Source organism: Cervus canadensis, chromosome X (assembly GCF_019320065.1).
Source record: "Cervus canadensis isolate Bull #8, Minnesota chromosome X, ASM1932006v1, whole genome shotgun sequence".
NCBI lineage: Eukaryota > Metazoa > Chordata > Mammalia > Artiodactyla > Cervidae > Cervus > Cervus canadensis.
This window is the reverse complement of record NC_057419.1, coordinates 17,295,340-17,313,472: the sequence shown is the minus strand read 5'-3', so window position 1 is coordinate 17,313,472 and position 18,133 is coordinate 17,295,340. Positions and strand designations below refer to the sequence as shown.

General features: G+C 44.4%; 1 protein-coding gene across 2 annotated transcripts; it reads left to right on the top strand.

The window, feature by feature from the left end:
• Positions 1-666: 666 nt before the first annotated feature.
• GEMIN8 (gem nuclear organelle associated protein 8) lies at positions 667-17,043 on the top strand. Of its 2 annotated transcripts, none has more exons than XM_043459418.1 (4): positions 667-814; positions 7,359-7,404; positions 8,018-8,435; positions 16,497-17,043. In XM_043459418.1, the coding sequence occupies exons 2-4, from the start codon at positions 7,393-7,395 to the stop codon at positions 16,754-16,756; spliced, it is 690 nt and encodes a 229-aa protein (XP_043315353.1). In that variant the 5' UTR covers positions 667-814; positions 7,359-7,392; the 3' UTR covers positions 16,757-17,043. The 2 variants fall into 2 exon arrangements, with proteins under 2 accessions (XP_043315353.1, XP_043315354.1); XM_043459419.1 differs by having other exon boundaries at positions 682-814; positions 7,973-8,435.
• Positions 17,044-18,133: the final 1,090 nt, after the last annotated feature.

Here is an 18,133-nt window from a genome sequence, read left to right as displayed (position 1 = left end):
CCTCCTGGGCCACAACCACGCTCCATTTAAAAAAAAAAAAAAAGGAAAGGTTAACTAAACACAACGGAACGAAGGTGAGAACGTTAACGATAACCCTATGTGCAAGACAGAAAAAAAGACACAGATGCATAGAACAGACTTTTGGACTCTGTGGGAGAAGGCGAGGGTGGGATGATCTGAGAGAATAGCATTGAAACATGTTTGTTATCAATTGTGAAACAGATCGCCAGTCCAGGTTGGATGCATGAGACAAGTGCACAGGGCTGGTGCACTGAGAAGACCCAGAGGGATGGGGAGGGAGGTGGGAGGGAGGTTCAGGATGCGGAACACACGTACACCCATAGCTGATTCACGTCAATGTATGGCAAAAGCCACTACAATATTGTAAAGTAATTAGCCTCCAACTAATATAAATAAATAAAATAAATAAAAACAAAAAAGAGAAGAGCAAAGAGTTAAATGCCAAGAAACTGTTCTGGACACGGGACCCGCGCAGAGACAAGCATACCCCGCCCACTGCCCGATCCCACCCGAGTGCCGCGATCCGGTCACTCTAACGGCGGTCCCCACGCTCCGCCTCAAGAGGAGGAGCCCCATTCCGCGCCACGCCCCTTGCGTGGTGCGGAACGTGGCGCTGATGTGACGTCACCGAGGGGAGGGCGGGAGTTCCGGCGCGTCGCAGCACGTGATCCTCGCCGGAAACTTTCTTGTAGTCAGTCCGGCAACGGCCTCCCACTAGCCTCAGCCGCATTCCTAACGGAAATAGGTCCCAGCTCGCCCACCGCGCAGGATTTGCAAGCTACGAGCCCTCGAGGTGACGCGTCCCCTCCGGGACGGTTGGGTTTCATTTGGGGAGTGAAGGAAGTGAAGGAGGCCCCTGAGCCTGACTTCCTCTAAGGCCAGGAGAGCTTAGAGTTTGGCTATCACATTGTCGTATTTATCACCACCCTGCGGCAAAAGGTGGGCCAGAGGCCCATGAGACCCCCCCCTAAATCAGTGAGAGGGAACGGGTTCCAGAGCCTCTCAGCTCTGCCGTGCATCAGAAATCACTGGATGGCTTTAAAATGCCCGGGCCTCCATCCCAGACCAGTTAAGTTAAAATCTCTCGAAGTGGGGCCCAGGTATCGGTTATTTTTATGAAAGCCCCCCATGCGATTCTGATGTGCCAGGTAACACTTTAAGCTAGGTCTGAAAGGTGAACTCGCTTTGCCCACCCAGCCCCCTATTGGAACAGAAGATAGCCCAGGTCAGCCTCGTTCTTAGAAGGATGTCTAGGATATTGGCCCGTCTACTCAAAAATTGGGATTTTCTCTTTTCCCTTGCATGTTGAACTCTATGGGAGATCAGAGGTTTTGATGGAAGTTATCTGGAGAATATTTGGCGCCTACAGTCTTCTCTGCTCCTTACCTGTGGAGGTGGAGAAGGTCTTTTCCCTCTTTTCTTCCTCAGTAATTAAGTGAAGTCAAACCAGTGGCCAACAAAGTACGTTTTAGCTCTGAAATCTTGAGAGTTCCTTAGTATAGACCAGATGGTTCTGAACAATCTTGTTTTTTCAGGAATGATTTTTAAAGTTGTTTCACAGGATAGGTTCTGTATTCAGCTGTTTTTCACCTTAAGTCAGAACATTACTTGAAAGTCTAGACTGAAGATTAATAACACAAATCACATTTCTGGCATTACTTTCAGAGTTCCCATGAATTGTGGGGTGGGTGTAACCTTTACAAATACAGTTAATACTAATACAGTTTATAGGAACAGTCCCTTTGGGATGGCATTGTGAACAGAAATCGTGTATTTTCAGACTGTTAGCTAGTAACTCTGGATTGGCATAACTGAAGGCAAGTTCACAGTTAAGTTCACAGATCTCTGATTATTCATTGCTGTGCTGGGCAAGTATATAAACTAAAGCTCCAGAGAGAATTTTCATTCTAAAAGTGTTTTATAGATGGCAAAGGATTATTTTGTTTTTTAGGGTGCAACAGTCAAGGATAGGGTGAGATGAGAAGGATAGGAAGAAAAATTGAACAAATAAGCATAGCGTAGAGGTTGGAAAATTCACAAAATAGATGCAGAGCTCTTGGAACTTCATTCTAAGTAACTATTTCCAAGTGACTGGTTCCAAATAACTAGTCATGGTTAGAGCTTTTTTGGTTAATTTCCCATTGCCTGTTTTGTTCATGAGTCAGGAGTTAATTTTGTTTGGGGGCGTCCTCATATTTCACACAGGGAATTGGTGAGTTAGTGACATGGGGATTGGTGAACTTGGGAATAAATACATTCACAAATCCCTCACCCTTGCTGACAAATGAAACAGTGCCATTCAGTGGGTGCAATATGATTTGTATGAAACAGAAGAATTGTTAACTGTCCTTTCAGCCTTTCTGCTTCCCCACCTGTGCCTTCTTTGTGATATTGCTTCTTTCTGCAACAACCAGAAGAGTAAACTGGGGTTTGGGATGGAGGGAATGAAGAGGAAATTAAACTCAGGTTTGGGGCTCCTTCACCCATCAGTTTGAACTGTTAGAGGCAGAGAGGGGCAGGCCTTCTGAACCCCAGTTCGTGGGCTTGTAGGAGGCCTGTTCCTGGCAGAAATGGAGCTTGGCCTGCTGAGGGTGGGAAAAGGCTGTTGAGACTTGAGCCATCTCTGATGTCCAAATCACTGAGCCGCGACCATGCCAAGCCGCAGGAGGGAGCCTCTGAGGGCAGCAAGCCAGATGAATTTGCCAGCCTCAGATTGTAGCTAGGGGTGACAACAAGAAGCTGTGCTCCCAAAAAACCTCCTTTTCTCATTTATATTAGTTGAGGAAGTTGCTACCAGCATGTTTGTTATTGGGAGACATCTTTGTAGGGTTACTATCTCTTAATCCAGAGATTCCGTACAACTGCATGTGACTCAGTGTCTGTATTTCAGATTCCTCTACCATGCAGTCATTCATTTTGAGCAGTCTTCAGCAGACCCGGTTTTTTCAACCTTGAAACAATATAAACTGAAGGCCTAATTAGATCCCCCAAATTCTATGGTTGCCTCGAGAACCAAATTAGTGAGAGCCTTATGAGGAAACTCGCATAACTTATTTAATGACCAACACTGAATGTGTTTCTTTGCAAAACTCACAAAGTAGAGGAGTCTTCTTGTATTTAATCGTCAGAATCCTAGTGGGAAAGCAGGATAGAGAGGAAAATCCAGTTAGAGAATATCCATTATCATTTCAAAGGCAAATTGCGTTTCATCTATCTGGTTGCTATGATGTGTCCTAGACCCTATATTTATAAGAATCTAAATAGGCAGTTAAAAAGATTGTATACAGTGTGACTATCTCTTAACAAAGCCACATTGCTTATCGGTGGAAATTTGCAACCACTTGGTGGAAATTTTCAAGGACTCAATGGAAATAGTCACGATTTATTCATTGAAAACCAAAAAGCTCTTGTCTGTTGCTGGTCCTGTATAGTTAGGCATTTTTAAATGTATCTCTCAGGATAAGCAGAGTCATTGAAGAATGAGTGCATTTTTTAAGAAGGGCTATATGGGAAAATGTATCATTCAAGACTCAGAGGCACTGTCTTTCGCCTGTGGGCCTCGGCAGTGTTTCGTGAATGACCTCAATGCTGTTTTTTTCCTTCCTCTGTTGGCTGAGGACAGACAATGAATTGGGTCTCTGTGCTCGCCTGGGCTCAGCTGGGCAGTGACTATTGTGCCATTGTCCTCCCTGGGGAGGGCTGCCCAGTTGGTAGGGCTGTGGGTCCCAGCCTCCCCTGACATCGACCCTCTCTTTTCTTTCAACTCCACCTCCCACTAGGAGAAGAGTTGCCACGCAATCCACGAAGCCAGGCGCCATAAAAGTACAAGACGCTCCTGGGAAGGTGGGGAAAGATGGAATTAAAGACCACTGAAAGGGCATCTACCGTCTGCTGTTCCCATAAGCTTTCTTTTCTTTGAGATGGTAGTAATGTGTGAAAGTGCTGTGGTAGTATCAAGAATTCTTTTAATGTTGGCTTTTCAGAAGCCCCAGCAGTTTTATTAGGTCCTTAAGCTCTCTGCGTAGAAGGAGTACCCAGTTTTAAAAAGTTAACAGGGCCCGTTACTCAAGGAGGTTCTCACCTTCCTTTGGGTGTCGACAGATGCGGTCAGCTGGGAAGGATATGGGTTCCTTCTTCCAGAGAATAGACACTCAAAATTCTTTCCTGCTTCCTATCCCTTGTTGGGTTCCTGCTAGGCCCGGCAACTTGTAGGATCTCCATCAGAAATCGGGGCACTGCATATACTTTCTAAGCCCTGTTGATTGATCCTGTTTTCCAGGAGTTAGAATTTTGTTTTGTTTTGTTCTTAATTAAGTCTTTAAGGTCTATTTAGCTCTTTAAGAAATAGTCTGATTTGCTTATTTAGTTACAGACAGGGTTCTTTTGTCCCCAGTATTAGGAACTGGTCACCATGATTGCTATTGGTCATAATCAGTTTTCTGTTTTGCACTGGTCTTATTCTGAGCCTGATAGCTTCTGAGCTGTGTGAGAATCTCAGTTCTTCCACTGATTTCTAAGTGCAAAGCGAGGAACAGGTGCGATGCTCAGCATACTGAAGGCAGGGTCTCTACAGCATCATAATGGATTAACATTAGGCAGAGGTGGGCAAGTGATGGTCCATGACTAAGAATGCTGTTTACATTGTTACAGGGTGGTCTTTTTAATTAAAAAAAAGTGGGGGTAAGGCTGTGTAGCAGGATATATGGCCTACAGGCCCAGAGTATTTGGTCCTTTAGAGAAAAAAATTTGCTGGTATAAAATATCAAGAGTAATACTGGAAATAGCCAGCTAACAATAGTTATAAAGGTCTCTGCAAGCTATTCTTTCTTTAGACATGTTTTTCCATACTTTATCGTATTTGATTTGAGAGAGAGAATTGATTAATTTGTCATTCATTCTCAGGGACTATTTTTTCAACCTAAAGAAAACTTTTTTATTTATTATTTTTATTGAAGTATAGTTGATTTACAATGTTGTGTTACTTTCAGGTATTCAGCAGTGACTCAGTCATATATTCTTTTTCAGATTCATTTCCTTTATAGGCTATTACAAAATATTGGGTAGAGTTCCCTGTGCTATACAGTAAGTCCATGTTGGTTATCTGTTTTATATATAGTAATGTGTATATGTTAATCCCAAACTTGTAATTTATCCCTCCCCTCATTTCCCCTTTGATAACCATAAGCTTGTGTGGGTCTCTTTCCGTTTTGTATATAAGTTAATTTGTATTATTATTTTTTTAGATTCCGCATGTAATCAATACTCTTTTTAATTGAGTATCTATAGGATTTTAGGAACCTTAAAGATACTTAAAATGTAAAAGGATATGACACATAGGTTTTGGAATATGAGAAGGGAAAATAATAAAGCCAAGGACAGAATGAGCAGCATATTGAACATAGAGCCTGAGGACTCTAAACATGCTGGAAGATGGCAGCAGATTTGACTATAAGTGTCCCAGTGGCCAGACAATGAGGAAAGCATAATCCGTAAAATCGACAAAGTTGCCTGTATTCCCTGATGGATGTAAATTCATCTTTCCTTCATGGCCTGGGTCTTAAAAGAGGCCAGCCTCTCGGCAGATGAATTAATACGCTTTATAGATAGTCGGTACCCACGGCTGAATCTGAGTGACTTCTGATCCAAGTGCAGGAACTGGCTTTCTTCATCCCCGCCCCTTGTCCTAGCTGCTTTCTTAGAAAGTGCTCAGAGTGCCTTTTGTGATTTCTGAGGTAGTGGGACATGGCAGTCCTTCTGTCAAATTATTTGTTGAGTCAAATGCATACGTAAGTAACCACTTCTCAAATTAGCACTCCCATCCCTTTTTGATCACAGCCATTGACATTTGAACTGCCCGGCAAACATGATGAATTACACTCGAACCTCTTAAACAGTTGTCTACTCTGTCACACATGCCTGACTTCTTGCTCTGCAGAGGGGAGCCTCTCATAAGCCATCTTGTGTATTTGCAGAATATTGGTACTACTGCTTCTAAAGCCAGACTGGACTTTCCTAATTATAAATAAAAACAGGGTTGTCCAGGATCTGCAGTAGTGTTCAATCACAGTAATATTTATTACATATTGGAAGATGTCAGATCTCCCAGTTTGAAATAATTAATATTTACATTGATCTGGTTCTGAGTATGTATTTTCTAAGGTATAGAAGTCTGGATTCAAAACTCTTAATTTCCCCAAGATGCACAGATGTCTCCTAGGCTTTTCTAATTTAATTCCTATGCTAATTGTTAATCTCTGAAACAAATTTTATTAAGAATCACATGGAGTTCACTGTAATGTCATTATGTGGTTCAGGCACTCAGAAAACTGTTCAGATTTCAGTGGTGGAGATAGAAAACCCGAGGGGAGTGAATTAGCCACTTAAAGGCTACACCTTACCCTTTAGCACTCAAGTATTAATATACACTGATTTCTACTATAATTTCTCTTGTGTTCATTTTACTTCTATAGGTGGTTAGCTCCTTAATTGTATTGATTGTTTTCATATATATTTCTTCAGTAGCCTATAAAGCATATAGCAGTTAGCCACACTTTCAGATACTTGCTCATGTTTTAAGCCTTTATAGTTTCAAACTAATGTGAACATTAGTTTACACTTGTATTTTCACTGCATTTGTTCACTTTCCCCCAGTTTACATTTACTATGTGTGTGTGAATTTAGAACAGGTAACAAGAAGTGTGGGCTGTGTTTAAGATAAATTTACAGAAGACCATGTCAGCCCTCTTGGAAATACTCTATTTGAAACCTTATTATATTTAAAAAACGTGAATCATTCTGTTTAGGCTAAATCTTAAAAGATATGGTTGATTTAACTTACCAGTTTTCCACATTAACCATAGCAAAACATCTGATGGAGATTACAGAATAAATCGAGTTTACTTCTTAAGGCTTGAAGATTTTCAAGTTCTACTCTATGATTAAGTGAATTAGGAGAAATAGGACTCCTTCAGTATCTGATTTCCAGAGTTTCAAAACCCAAGTACCTGTTTGCTCAGCATCACGTTGTGTTAGGGGTTTCGTCTCATAGATGCTTAAATTCTCATGCGTTACAGGCTATTGCTTTTGTTTAACTTTTTTCTTAGGTACATTCTGGTGTATGCTGGCGCTTTGAGCATCTCTGAACCCTTCCTTGAATAGGAGGGGGAAATTTTAAGTCTTTTAAATAGGTTGTAAAAGGTGCAGCTGCAAATTAAACTTTACCTTGAGGTGTTTCCTGCCATATCAATAAATCACAAGAGGTAGATATTGGGGAAATAGCCACAAATCTCACACCACTGGACTGACCAGATGTCTGCCCTGGACTTGTTCTTTTCTAGTTTCGGGGCTCAGTTTGGACGTTCACAGTCAGAGATGGAGGCAAAGGTAAGATTTTTCTTTTTAACTCATGAGAGGGAAAAAGGTACATTTTCACTTTTAGAAGTCTTAGTGTCTAATTGCATGATGGAATAGACCAAAGGGATACATCAGAAAGCTATAAGTAAAACACCATGGGGTGCATGGCTAGTCAGCTTCAGTCCCAGGCACTGAGGGCCCACAGGTGTTTAGGGGCCAGAGAGGGAGGGACCAGAGAACATCATCCTCAGTAACCCCCGTGCTTCTTGGCAGGCATTTCTAACTTGGAATCAGTCAGTTCATTACAGCAGATTGAAAGGTCCAGGATGATAGGCAGTGGCTCCTCATTGCTCCCTGCGTGTCATCTAAAAATGATTATTATTAGCTTCTGTCCCTAGTTTATCATGGGCTGTCACCTCAGACTAATTGTTCAGTGCCAACCTTGTGTGCAACAAGTACTTCAGAACAAGTGTGCACTCATGGGTGTGGACCTGTCTTATATCCTCTTTGGCCCCCAGGCATCCTAATGAGGAGGAGGTATTCAGTAGATACACAGTAAAAAGGTTAGCTGATTGACTGTTTGAAGGTTTCTCTTGAGGCTGAACCCGTGTGGTGTCTAGCCTGCAGTCTCCGTTTTTCGTAGCCGGCACCCGCAGAAGATCCCAAGTCTTGGTCCTCTCATCCAGTCTATGCAAGGTACTGGCAGCATTACCATCAAGCCATGGCGTGGATGTACTGCCACCAGAGTGCCTATCAGAAGGCGGTGGAATCAATCCTCACTTCCCCGTGGTACCCAGCCACTGGCCTCGCCCAGAGTGCTGCCGCCAAGGGTAGCAGAAGCTCCAAGCCTCCCTCAGCCTCTGGGGACGCCTGCTGCGGGCGTTCACGTCCCGGCAAGCCGGGACCACGACGACGCAGCACAGAAAAGCCAGCCCAGTTCGCAGAGGACAACGAGAGCGAGTCCGACGACGGCGGCATAGTGTGCGACCTGAGCAACATGGTGATCACGGATGAGCTGCGCCAGTACTTCGCGCAGACCGAGCGGCACCGGGAGGAGCGCCGTAAGTACAGCCCGCCCCACCTCAGGCCTGTCTTCCTGCCCTCATGTGCGAACTTCTAACCCCTTGCTTGGGTCCAGGTAATATTCAAACCCAATCCTAAGTCTGGAAAAGCTCTCGTGATGTGGTACCTCATTTACATTAGTTTTCCAGAGTTGTTTCAATATAGGACTTTCTTTTAAAAAATTCTTGTGGTAGTGGTGGTGGTTGTTTAGTGGCTGGCTCTGTCATGTCCGACTCTGCAAGCCCATGGACTGTAGCCTGCCAGGCTTCTCTGTCCATGGGATTCTGCAGGCAAGAATACTGGAGTGGGTTGCCATTCTCTTCTCCAGGAGATCTTCCCCACCCAGGGATCAAACCTGCATCTGCGGTGTCTTCTGGGTCAGCAGGCAGATTCTGGACCACTGAGCCACTGGGGAAGCCCTTTTTAAATTCTAAAACAAAACTTATCCTAATAGTACCTCTATCACTTACTAAATTTTAGGCAGCACACTGGATGGAGTATTTGCATGCGTGTGTGTATGTGTGCATTCCCTAACCTACACAACAGTCCCTCAGGGCTTTAAGCCCATTTCACACATGAGGAAACTGGACTTTTCTCACATGTGAAACCTCAGGAGGTTTCTGGACTTGTTCTATGATACCAACTAGTAATTTGCCATTAGGATTCAAACCAAAGTCTGTCCAATCCCTGTGCTTTTTCATCTAGCACAAGCTTAGGAAGTAGATTTTGTCCCTGAGACCATTAGGTTCCTAAAGTACTGTTGCCAGCTCACTGGTACACAACTGAGAGACTGCCCTGGTGCTGCAAAGCCACCAAATCTTAAATCTCAAGCTCCCTTCAGAATGGAGACCAGTGAGAACCTAAACAGAGTAACAAAATGCCTGGTACTTACCCTCTCTTGTTTGGTCCTTCACTGTGGCTGTCTGTCCCTAGGGTTAGAGAATTGTGATAATGGTCTTATATCTTCAGTTGGAAAGTAGGAATTTTCTTTTTTTAATTCCTTACTAACTTGCCACCAAAAACTAAAGTTGCTCTTTGTACTTTGCTTACTATTAAGATTCACCAACCCATTTACATTTTAAGTGTCTCTAACAGACATACAAATGCTTTTCTCCCTATGACAACCAGTGTGTGTGCTTTGTTGCTCAGTTGTGTCCTACTCTCTGCGACCCCATGGACTGTAGCCTCCAAGGCTCCTCTGTCCATGGGGATTCTCCAGGCAAGGATCCTGGAGTGGGTTGCCATGCCCTCCTCCAGGGGGATCTTCCCAACCCAGGGATCCAACCCAGGTCTCCTGCATTGTATGCTGATACTTTACCGTCTGAACCACCAGGGAAGCCCATTACAACCAGTAGGCAGTCTCAATATTGTTTTTATTGCATTCTAATCATATATATTTTACTTAGAATTTTCTAGTAAACAGGGGCATAGAAACCTGGGGATGTGTGATTTTCATTTACATCTTGATTGATCTGTATTTTCCTAATGATGGGTGGGCATTTACTGATGCCCCCTGAGTGCAAGGAACTGAGCAGTGGGCTGTGTGTAAAGCCTCATGGCTTTTAGTGTCTGCCTGTGGTTCTCACTAAACTATTCATTCAGTTGGTTTACTTCCCTTCTTTTGATTAAACTGTTGACTTCTTTTTGCATATCAGAAAGTACATCCAAACAAGTCTTTTTAAAACTACTTTCTACTACACACAGAATACATGTCTTTCCATGATCTTCAGAAATAAATTTTAACTTTTTTCAAAATACATTGGAAATAACCATTAGTCTAATTTAAAAGTATATAAACAGATGAGGGAGGGTTGTCACTGGAGCATGTCCACTTGTGTTTGGAATGCTGTTACAGGCTTTTGAAAAAGAAAATATGAGGAAGCCAGTGCTTATTTCTCTTGTCCTTATCCAAGGCAGAAGAACATGCTTTTCCTGCCAGAAAGAGTGCTACTTTTGTGATAGAAGTTGTAATTAAGGATGGGAGCAAAACCCAGCCATCTAAAAGGCCATTTTGAATGACCTGCTAATTTAAAATAAACCTGAAATATCATCTATACCCAAGTGAGGAGTTAGAAGTTTATGAATGAGTGTAGAAGACAAGAGCATCTGCCCTGGAAGCATTGTCAGGTCCCCGGGAGGCATGAGAGTTGTCTGGCGAGGGTGAGAACAGGCTTTGGTGTCAGAATTGAATCTTCTCACGAAAGACATGGTCTCTCTGAGAAGGAGCTGCCGGGGCCTGATGCTGCCCCTCCAAAAATAATGGGCATGGCTTCACCAGCGCTAGGTTTTCCACCAGCTCTTTCAGTGGTATACAGGATCAATATGTGATCCTCAGAGCAGTCATGAATGATGGCACTCAGATGTAAGTAATTGGAATGCCCACAGTGCTTTCCAATCCATTACCTCTGCTAGAAATGCTCACGGAGGTTCAGTTAGACACACAGCTGGGAGATGTTTGAATAAAGAAATGAGGGACCTGCGTCATGTGAATACTTGGTTGACGTTGTTTTGCTCTTGAGCCACTAGAAGCTATTTATTCAATCAGGGCAAACCCAGCCCTGCACATGAATCATTTAGAGAACATAGATTGTATCAGATATTACTAGCAAGGGAAAACGTAGATAAATTTGAAAGATTTAGCTTTTTCTGGATTACTCACCTCCACAAGAACTTACACATTTTACAGTTTAGTGTCATCTGAGTCTTATTTAATGTTTTCTTAGGATAAAATCCTTTAGCATGGACAGCGTGTTCTTATTTGTGATTACTGTTTTTCCAGAGAATCTCTAATTTCACATATTTCCATGATAAAAATTTTTTTTAAAAATTAACTAGGATAAATAACTCCTATTGTGCAGGGGTAACAGGCATGCTTTTGATGGTTATATATCACATTTCCTTAATGGATATTTCTGTTATTTAAAACTTCACTGGTAATATTACTTAGGGAAAATTAGATGGTTGTGAAGTTTTAAAAGGTTGACTGTGTTGTCAGGTATTTCTTAGGAAAAATAACTGTTAGGTTAATAAAGGCATCATTTTTAGTCATAAATAACCATGAGCTGAGACTGTGATGTCCTCATCCTAATACTTAGAGAAGGAAGCCCCCCAAAACAAACACCACTGTTGTCTCACCGAGAACCAGTCCGATATTTTGGGGGTAGATGTCAGGTGCAAACAGGGACATTGTCTCAAAGAGCATAAACCGGTGTGGGAAGAGAGGACAAAAATCAAGTTTAAAAGGATAGTAGAAGAGCTCTCTGGGGTGCGGGTCATGGGTAGCTTTGCAAATGAGGGGAAGAGCCAGTGGGCTCAGCTGTCAGAGGAGTTCCACCAGGTGATTGTGGAGAAACTCAGCTGCCAGAGGAGTTCCACCAGGTGACTGTGGAGAAACGGAGTGTGCACTCAGTTTTGAGGTACTGGATCCGTGTGCAATGAGAGGGAAAGAAAGGGGTAAGTGCACACCTGTGCAGCACTCCAAGTGCTGTTCTTACCGAAGGGCCCAGATGTGGTTCGTGTACATGTGATGGGCGCATCTGCTCCACTCTTGGGTACCTACACCCACTCCTCACCCACTACCCCGAGCAGGAAGGTGTAGACTCTAGGCTTCCTAGTGAGCCTTCAGTCAGTCTGCTGGAACCCCCAGCCCACTGTCCCTGGAAAACCTGGAGGATATAGCGAAGTCTACAGCCCGGTGTTTAGTGAGCCATCCTGGTTTCACCAGTGAGGTTCAAGTATAGGAGCAAGCTGATGGAGTACAATTCCACCATGTGTGTCTCATCTAGTCCAGATGTTCAGATGGGCATCGACCAGTCTGTGAGAGGACATGTGTGAATGGCCATAGAAAAATGGAAGGGAGGGCCGGAAGTGCACTTTCATTCTAAAACTAAGCTGCCCAGCTAGCTCAGTTGGTAGAGCATGAGACTCTTATTCTAAAAGTAAACATGGAGATTGCCCTTGGACTTCGGGATTACATTTGTCATGGAGTCAGGGATGCGGGCTGAGGAGGGAAGAAGACCCATCAGAAATGGCCTCAGCTCTTGGCAAGTACCTGTGTTCTGGGTGTGCTGCTGACGAGCCAGAAACAAGGCATTAGTGATATAAATCAAGTCTGTGCTTTCGCTCAGTTGTGCTGAGGTCATTAATCCTGGCAACACAGCAGAGAATATAACCAGACATGCTAATCCTAGAAAAATGGGGGAAAATCACATTCTTTAACACTCATTTGTCTTAGTGCTTTGTCCTCCAAAATGTTCTGCCTTTGGGCTAATTATCTGTGGAATACTGAATAAATGTTTTCCTGCTATGTCAGGGTCTCTGAAGTCCAAGTCACCTCCCATGATAGTTTTCTCCTTTATAGACTTTAAGTCTACATTGGTAGCATCACGTGAATGTGTAGATTGAGGTGAAAATATCAAGGTTATATATCCTGAACCCAGATGGAGTCCAGTAGAGTTTCTCCCTGATGCTGTTTTTCCTGTTTTAGCTCTATATGCATGTTAAATTAACTCTGGAATTAGTTTCCTAGTACTGTTGTAACAGATTACAGAAACTGTGTGATTTAAAACTACAGAGTTTATTCTCTCACAGTTCTGGAGGCCAGAAGGACAAAGTCAAGGTGTCACCAGTGCCACACCTCCAAAGGTTCTACGGCCTGCCTCCTCCAGCTCCTGGCAGCTCCTGGCTTTCAGTGGCTTCTGGTAACAAGGGTGCCGTCTCTGCTGCTATTTTACCATGGTTTCCCCTGTGTCTGTATGTGCCCTGTTCTGTCTCACATAAGGATACTCTCATTGGATTTGGGATCCACTCTAATCCAAAATCATCTCAATCCTTAGTTACATCCCCAAAGTCCCTGAGCTTCTGAGGTTTTGGGTAGCTGGAAATTTGTAGGCTGTTTACCCTGCTACAACCCTGTTTTAAAGGTGGACTCAAGAAAGATACTCCAGTTTGTTTTAAAGCAAGTTGCCTTGGGCAAATGCCCTGCACGAAAAAAAGTGCTTAGTAACACTGAGTCCCACAACTGTTTTCAGGAAAAATGACTGACCTCTGTGTGACAAGGGCCAGTTGTGTCTGAAGTGTGATGTTCAACTCCTCTGCTTGTCAGCCATCTGGTTGGCTGAGCCCTCACCTTGTTTTGACAGAAAGAAAAATGGCCAGTGATTGACAATCCTTTCCTTCACTGGGACGGAGGAAGCAATAAATAGAACCCAGAATAAGTGGATGCCCTCAAATGAGTATTGAATCCTGAGGTTTGCTTGGATCCCTGGGTCAGTGTGCACTAAAATACTTTCAGGCGCCACCTGTAGCCTCCAGTCCAGCCAGTCTGAACGTGGTTGGTTTTAAGCTGACCAGGTTTCAAGTCTGTATTAATAGTCTAATGTTAGAACTTGGGTGTGTGTATGTAAGTAAAGGTAAAGCAACTCAAATGTAAGGGAACAAAATCAGACTACAACTCAGTAGTGCCTCTCCCCAGGGAGATTCAAAGGCCCTCTGGGAGAGGCTCTGCCCAGTGCCTTTTGAGAGTTGAGCATCTGTTTCTCTATCACTGGGTTGTCATTTTTCTCCAACAGCATCTGGAAGGAACAGTTGTTTACAAAGAATAATGTATGGCCTTTGCCCGAGCTTTCTGTTGACAACCATTTCTGACCACCTGCTTTGGGTCAGGCATTGCAGCCTCCCCCAGGGCTGGGGAGATGGGGTGAGTAAAGGCCAAAGTGCCCTCCCCAGGGTGTACTCCCACAGGTAGGCCTCTGGTGCCTGGGGACCTGCTTCCTGTCTCTCTGCTCTATGTTTGAGGGCAACTACCCACTGTGCAGGCTTCCTAGGTGACACTGGTGGTAAAGAATCCACCTCCCAATGCAGGAGACATAAGAGATGTGGGTTCAATCCCTGGTTCAGGAAGATCGCCTGGAGAAGGAAATGGCAACCCACTCCAGTATTCTTGCCTGGAGAACCCCATGGACAGAGGAGCCTGACAGGCTACAGTCCCTAGGATCACAAAGAGTTAGCCATGACTGAAGCGACTTAGCACTCACGATGTCCATGAGATAGTTTTTGTCAGAAGGGCAACAGAAGAAGCATCATAATAGTCATGGTAAGTTATAAGGAAAACAAATAAAGATGCAAAAGTAAAAAGGTTAAATTCACATTTCTGACAGCAGAGAGCAACACTCAAGACCGCGAAGGTTCCAGTGTTTTTTTAAACTTGTAAATGCAGAGACTGATTTCAACAGGAAGTTCAACATCTGTTGTGTCACTAAACCTGTTGGTGAGAATGATGGTAGTCTTAGGACAGGCTTGAGAGTGAAAGGCCCAGGGTCTGGGGACTACTGCCCTCCATATGCACAGGCTCTGAGGGACTGTGTGAAACTGTTTTCTCAGGGCCTGAGGACTATTAAAGTGTCCTAGGCTGTCACAGGCAGCAAAGGGACTCTGGTATCCCTGGCTTGGGTGGAGATGCCAAGCCTTCAGAAGAGAAGTCCCTGGCCATGATGGGGGGGGTGGGGGTGGGGTTAGAATTGAAACACCCATATACCCATATGAGAATTGAACATCTTAAATCCTGAAGTTTCAGATTTGCCAGAAAGACCAGAAATGAGACACAAATGCCTGTCGACCTCCCATTCATTTGTACATCAGGCCAATATTTTGGTTTAGTTCTGCCTTTTACACTGGGTCAATTCTATCTTTTGTATGGATAAGGTAACAGTTATATTGTATTTCTTTTGCTTGACAGTCATTTGGATTATCCACATACTACCTCCTTGTATAAAAATAAGCTGTAGGTATGCTAAGACAGAAATGGCCACATGCATTTTTAACATTTCCAAGCTTATAAAACTCCTCTCCAGCTCCACGGTGTGATTTATAAATGAATGAGATTTGTGAGTGTCTGTACCTAGCCACATAAATAGCATAGGCACATAAATATCTTGCCATTCACTTGGTGTGCTCATTCTTGTGTTCCCTTCCATACTGAGCTTTCATTCTTTCTTTTTTTTTTTTTACCAAGGACAAAATGATTTATATCATTGTTTTATTCCCTACAGCCATCTTCAGTCCTTACTAAGTAGCATTTCTCTTGGTAGCAGCAGTGGCTACAAAGGTGTGCATTCTCTGTTCTTGCCAGTCACTTACAAAAATCTCTGAAGTTGGCTAAAATTTGACTTAGGTTTTGTTGACATCTTTATGTTGTTTCTAGTTTACATAAGAATAAAAGTTATGCTACTAGGACTTGTTATGGTAAAAACAGAGAGGAGAGGATAACCTGAGTAAATATGTGTTGCTTTACAAGAATCCATTTAGATGAGATCAGAGCGTTTAACCCACTGTCATGAAGTTGAGCTTAAGCTGCCTGGAGTGAAGGGACAAGCCCCGTCTATCCCTAAGGAAGGCAGCTGGCGGGCTGCTGCAGGCAGCACAGAGGCCTTCCTGCCATCTGAAGAAGCATGCTTTCTCGGCCCTGTCCTACCTTTGGCCAGCCTTGAAGCCCGTTCACCTTTCCTCATGTGGTGTGATTTGTGTTGAGGAGGTGTGCGGGGATCGTCACTCATCCTCGAGTTCTCTAGCTGCTAGCACTCACCCTTTCCCAGATGACCTCAAACCCATACCTCTTCCACAGACGTGATTCTTTTTCCCCCAGCAGCTTATTTGTGGTGGGAATTACTGCTACCTACAGCCCTGGACTTGGCAGGGAGTGTTCCCTTTCCCAGCTGGTCAGGTCCATCCAGTGTTTGAACCCACGGGAGTACCACTGGCTACGCCTCACGGGGCAGCTTGTGGGCAGCCGTGTGGACCCAGAGAGACCCGAGGGGCTGCATTTTTCTCCTCTGTTTTTCAGGCCCATTGCTGAACGTGGATAGTTTGGGGTGCTGAGTGAGTGAGAGATGTGCTTCCTAAAGGAGATAGTGATCACCCCACGTGGGTTATGCCTTAGAGTCTGAGAAGCTCCCAGCCAGTGGGTTAGGGCCAGGTGCCCTGGCAGTTAGAAACGGAAGGCAAAGAGAAGCGAGGGCCAGCTGAGACGACGCGGCTCACGGAACATGTTGCTTGCTTCCCAGGGCGGCAGCAGCAGCTGGACGCAGCGCGCCTGAAAGACTACGTGAATGCTGACCACGGCCTGTACTGCGACAAGCGTGGCCGCTCCGCGCTGCCCCCAGCCGAGCGACCTGGAGAGCGGCGCCAGGCTGAGATGCAGCGCCTGTACGGGGCCAGTGCCGCCAAGATCCAGGCTATGGAGACGGCCATGCAGCTCAGCTTTGACAAGCACTGCGACCGCAAGCAGCCCAAGTACTGGCCTGTCATCCCACTCAAGTTCTGAGCCCCTTCCAGGGGGCCCCCGCCTGCCTCTGCCTCTGGTTGCCTTTCATGGTCACCTTCTCCCCCTCTCCCATGGCTCTTCTCAGGGAAAGGGGGCTCGATGCTGACAACTGAGCACGTTCACCAAAGTCCCCTGGGGGCAGTGATAAGGCCAGCCACCTGGGAGTGGGCAGAACACGTCCTGTTGCAAGTGAGGTTTTCTTTTGATATAAAATGATAATTTCATATCCATCCCATTGGTTTTGAATGTTAATAAGAGTGACCAGTTCATTAAAGTTCTTACTTGGAGATCCTGCCTAGTCATTATGTTTCTCTTTTCTTTTTTCTTTAACCCAAGTGAACTAGGCAAAAGTTTTCAGGGGCCCAGATGTCCCCCCCCCAACCCCAAGTCCTCTAGCCCTGATGCTAAACGATGCAAACCTGCTGGCCTAGCAGCACAGAGCTCATCAGAGTGTGTGTGCTGTCAAGGGCTGGAGTTCGTAGTTCGGGCTTTCAGGCCGCATGGTCTGTGTCCCGACTCCTCAGTTCTGCCCTTGCAGGAGGAAGACAGCCAGAGATGGTGAGTAAAGGCCTGGGCATGGCTGCATGCCAATAAAACTTTATTGATGAAAACAGGCCAGGTTTGGCCAGTGGGTGGTAGCTTGCCAGCTCCTGCTCTAAAGGAATGAGAATCCGTGTCTGACGCCCTTCTGGTTACCTGCTTGTCTCGACAGAACTTGAAAGTCATCCAGAATTGAAAGCTGAGGACAGTGATTCCCAAACCTGCTCACCTCTGCAGTCTCCTCGGTGGTAGAAAAGGTGTCATTGAACCCTTACTACATATAGCGAATACTGTTTTGATAAGAGAATATATTTCAGGGAACAAAAACCTAAAAATGGATGTCTCAGACCATTTATAAAAGCCAGCTGCCTCTTAAATAAGTTATTTTGGTGCATTGCCAGGGTGAACCATGCTGACCTGCGAAGATTAGCACATCCATCAAAGGTTGGTGAAAAGATAGAGTATTGACATGTTTCTCCCTCGAAACACTTAGCTGCACATTCAGCCCCTGCCCTGAGACAAATACATTACTTTTCCTCAGCCCCAGGTGCTTATTTTTCCAAGCTCGCATTTTATTACTGGAGTTACAGTTTGTGCTTGGGTATTGCAGACAAAAATCAGAATTAACTTCCCCTGTGGTGACACGTGACCAAAATTTCAAATCTTTACCAATTCTCTCTCTCTCTTTTTCCTTTGAAACCCATACACCTAAATAGAAAATAAATGTGACTGAGGCAGAAATACAAACTGAAACCTCTAATTGTGGCAGTTTTCTTGGCAATTTAAGAGTGAAGTGTTTAGCCTCCCAAAAGACACTCCTACCTTCCCCCAGAGAAA

Coding starts and splice junctions, on each gene's coding strand:
- GEMIN8 (XM_043459418.1), top strand. Junction 8,436..16,496: donor GCGGCACCGGGAGGAGCGCC/GTAAGTACAGCC, acceptor CTTGCTTCCCAG/GGCGGCAGCAGCAGCTGGAC.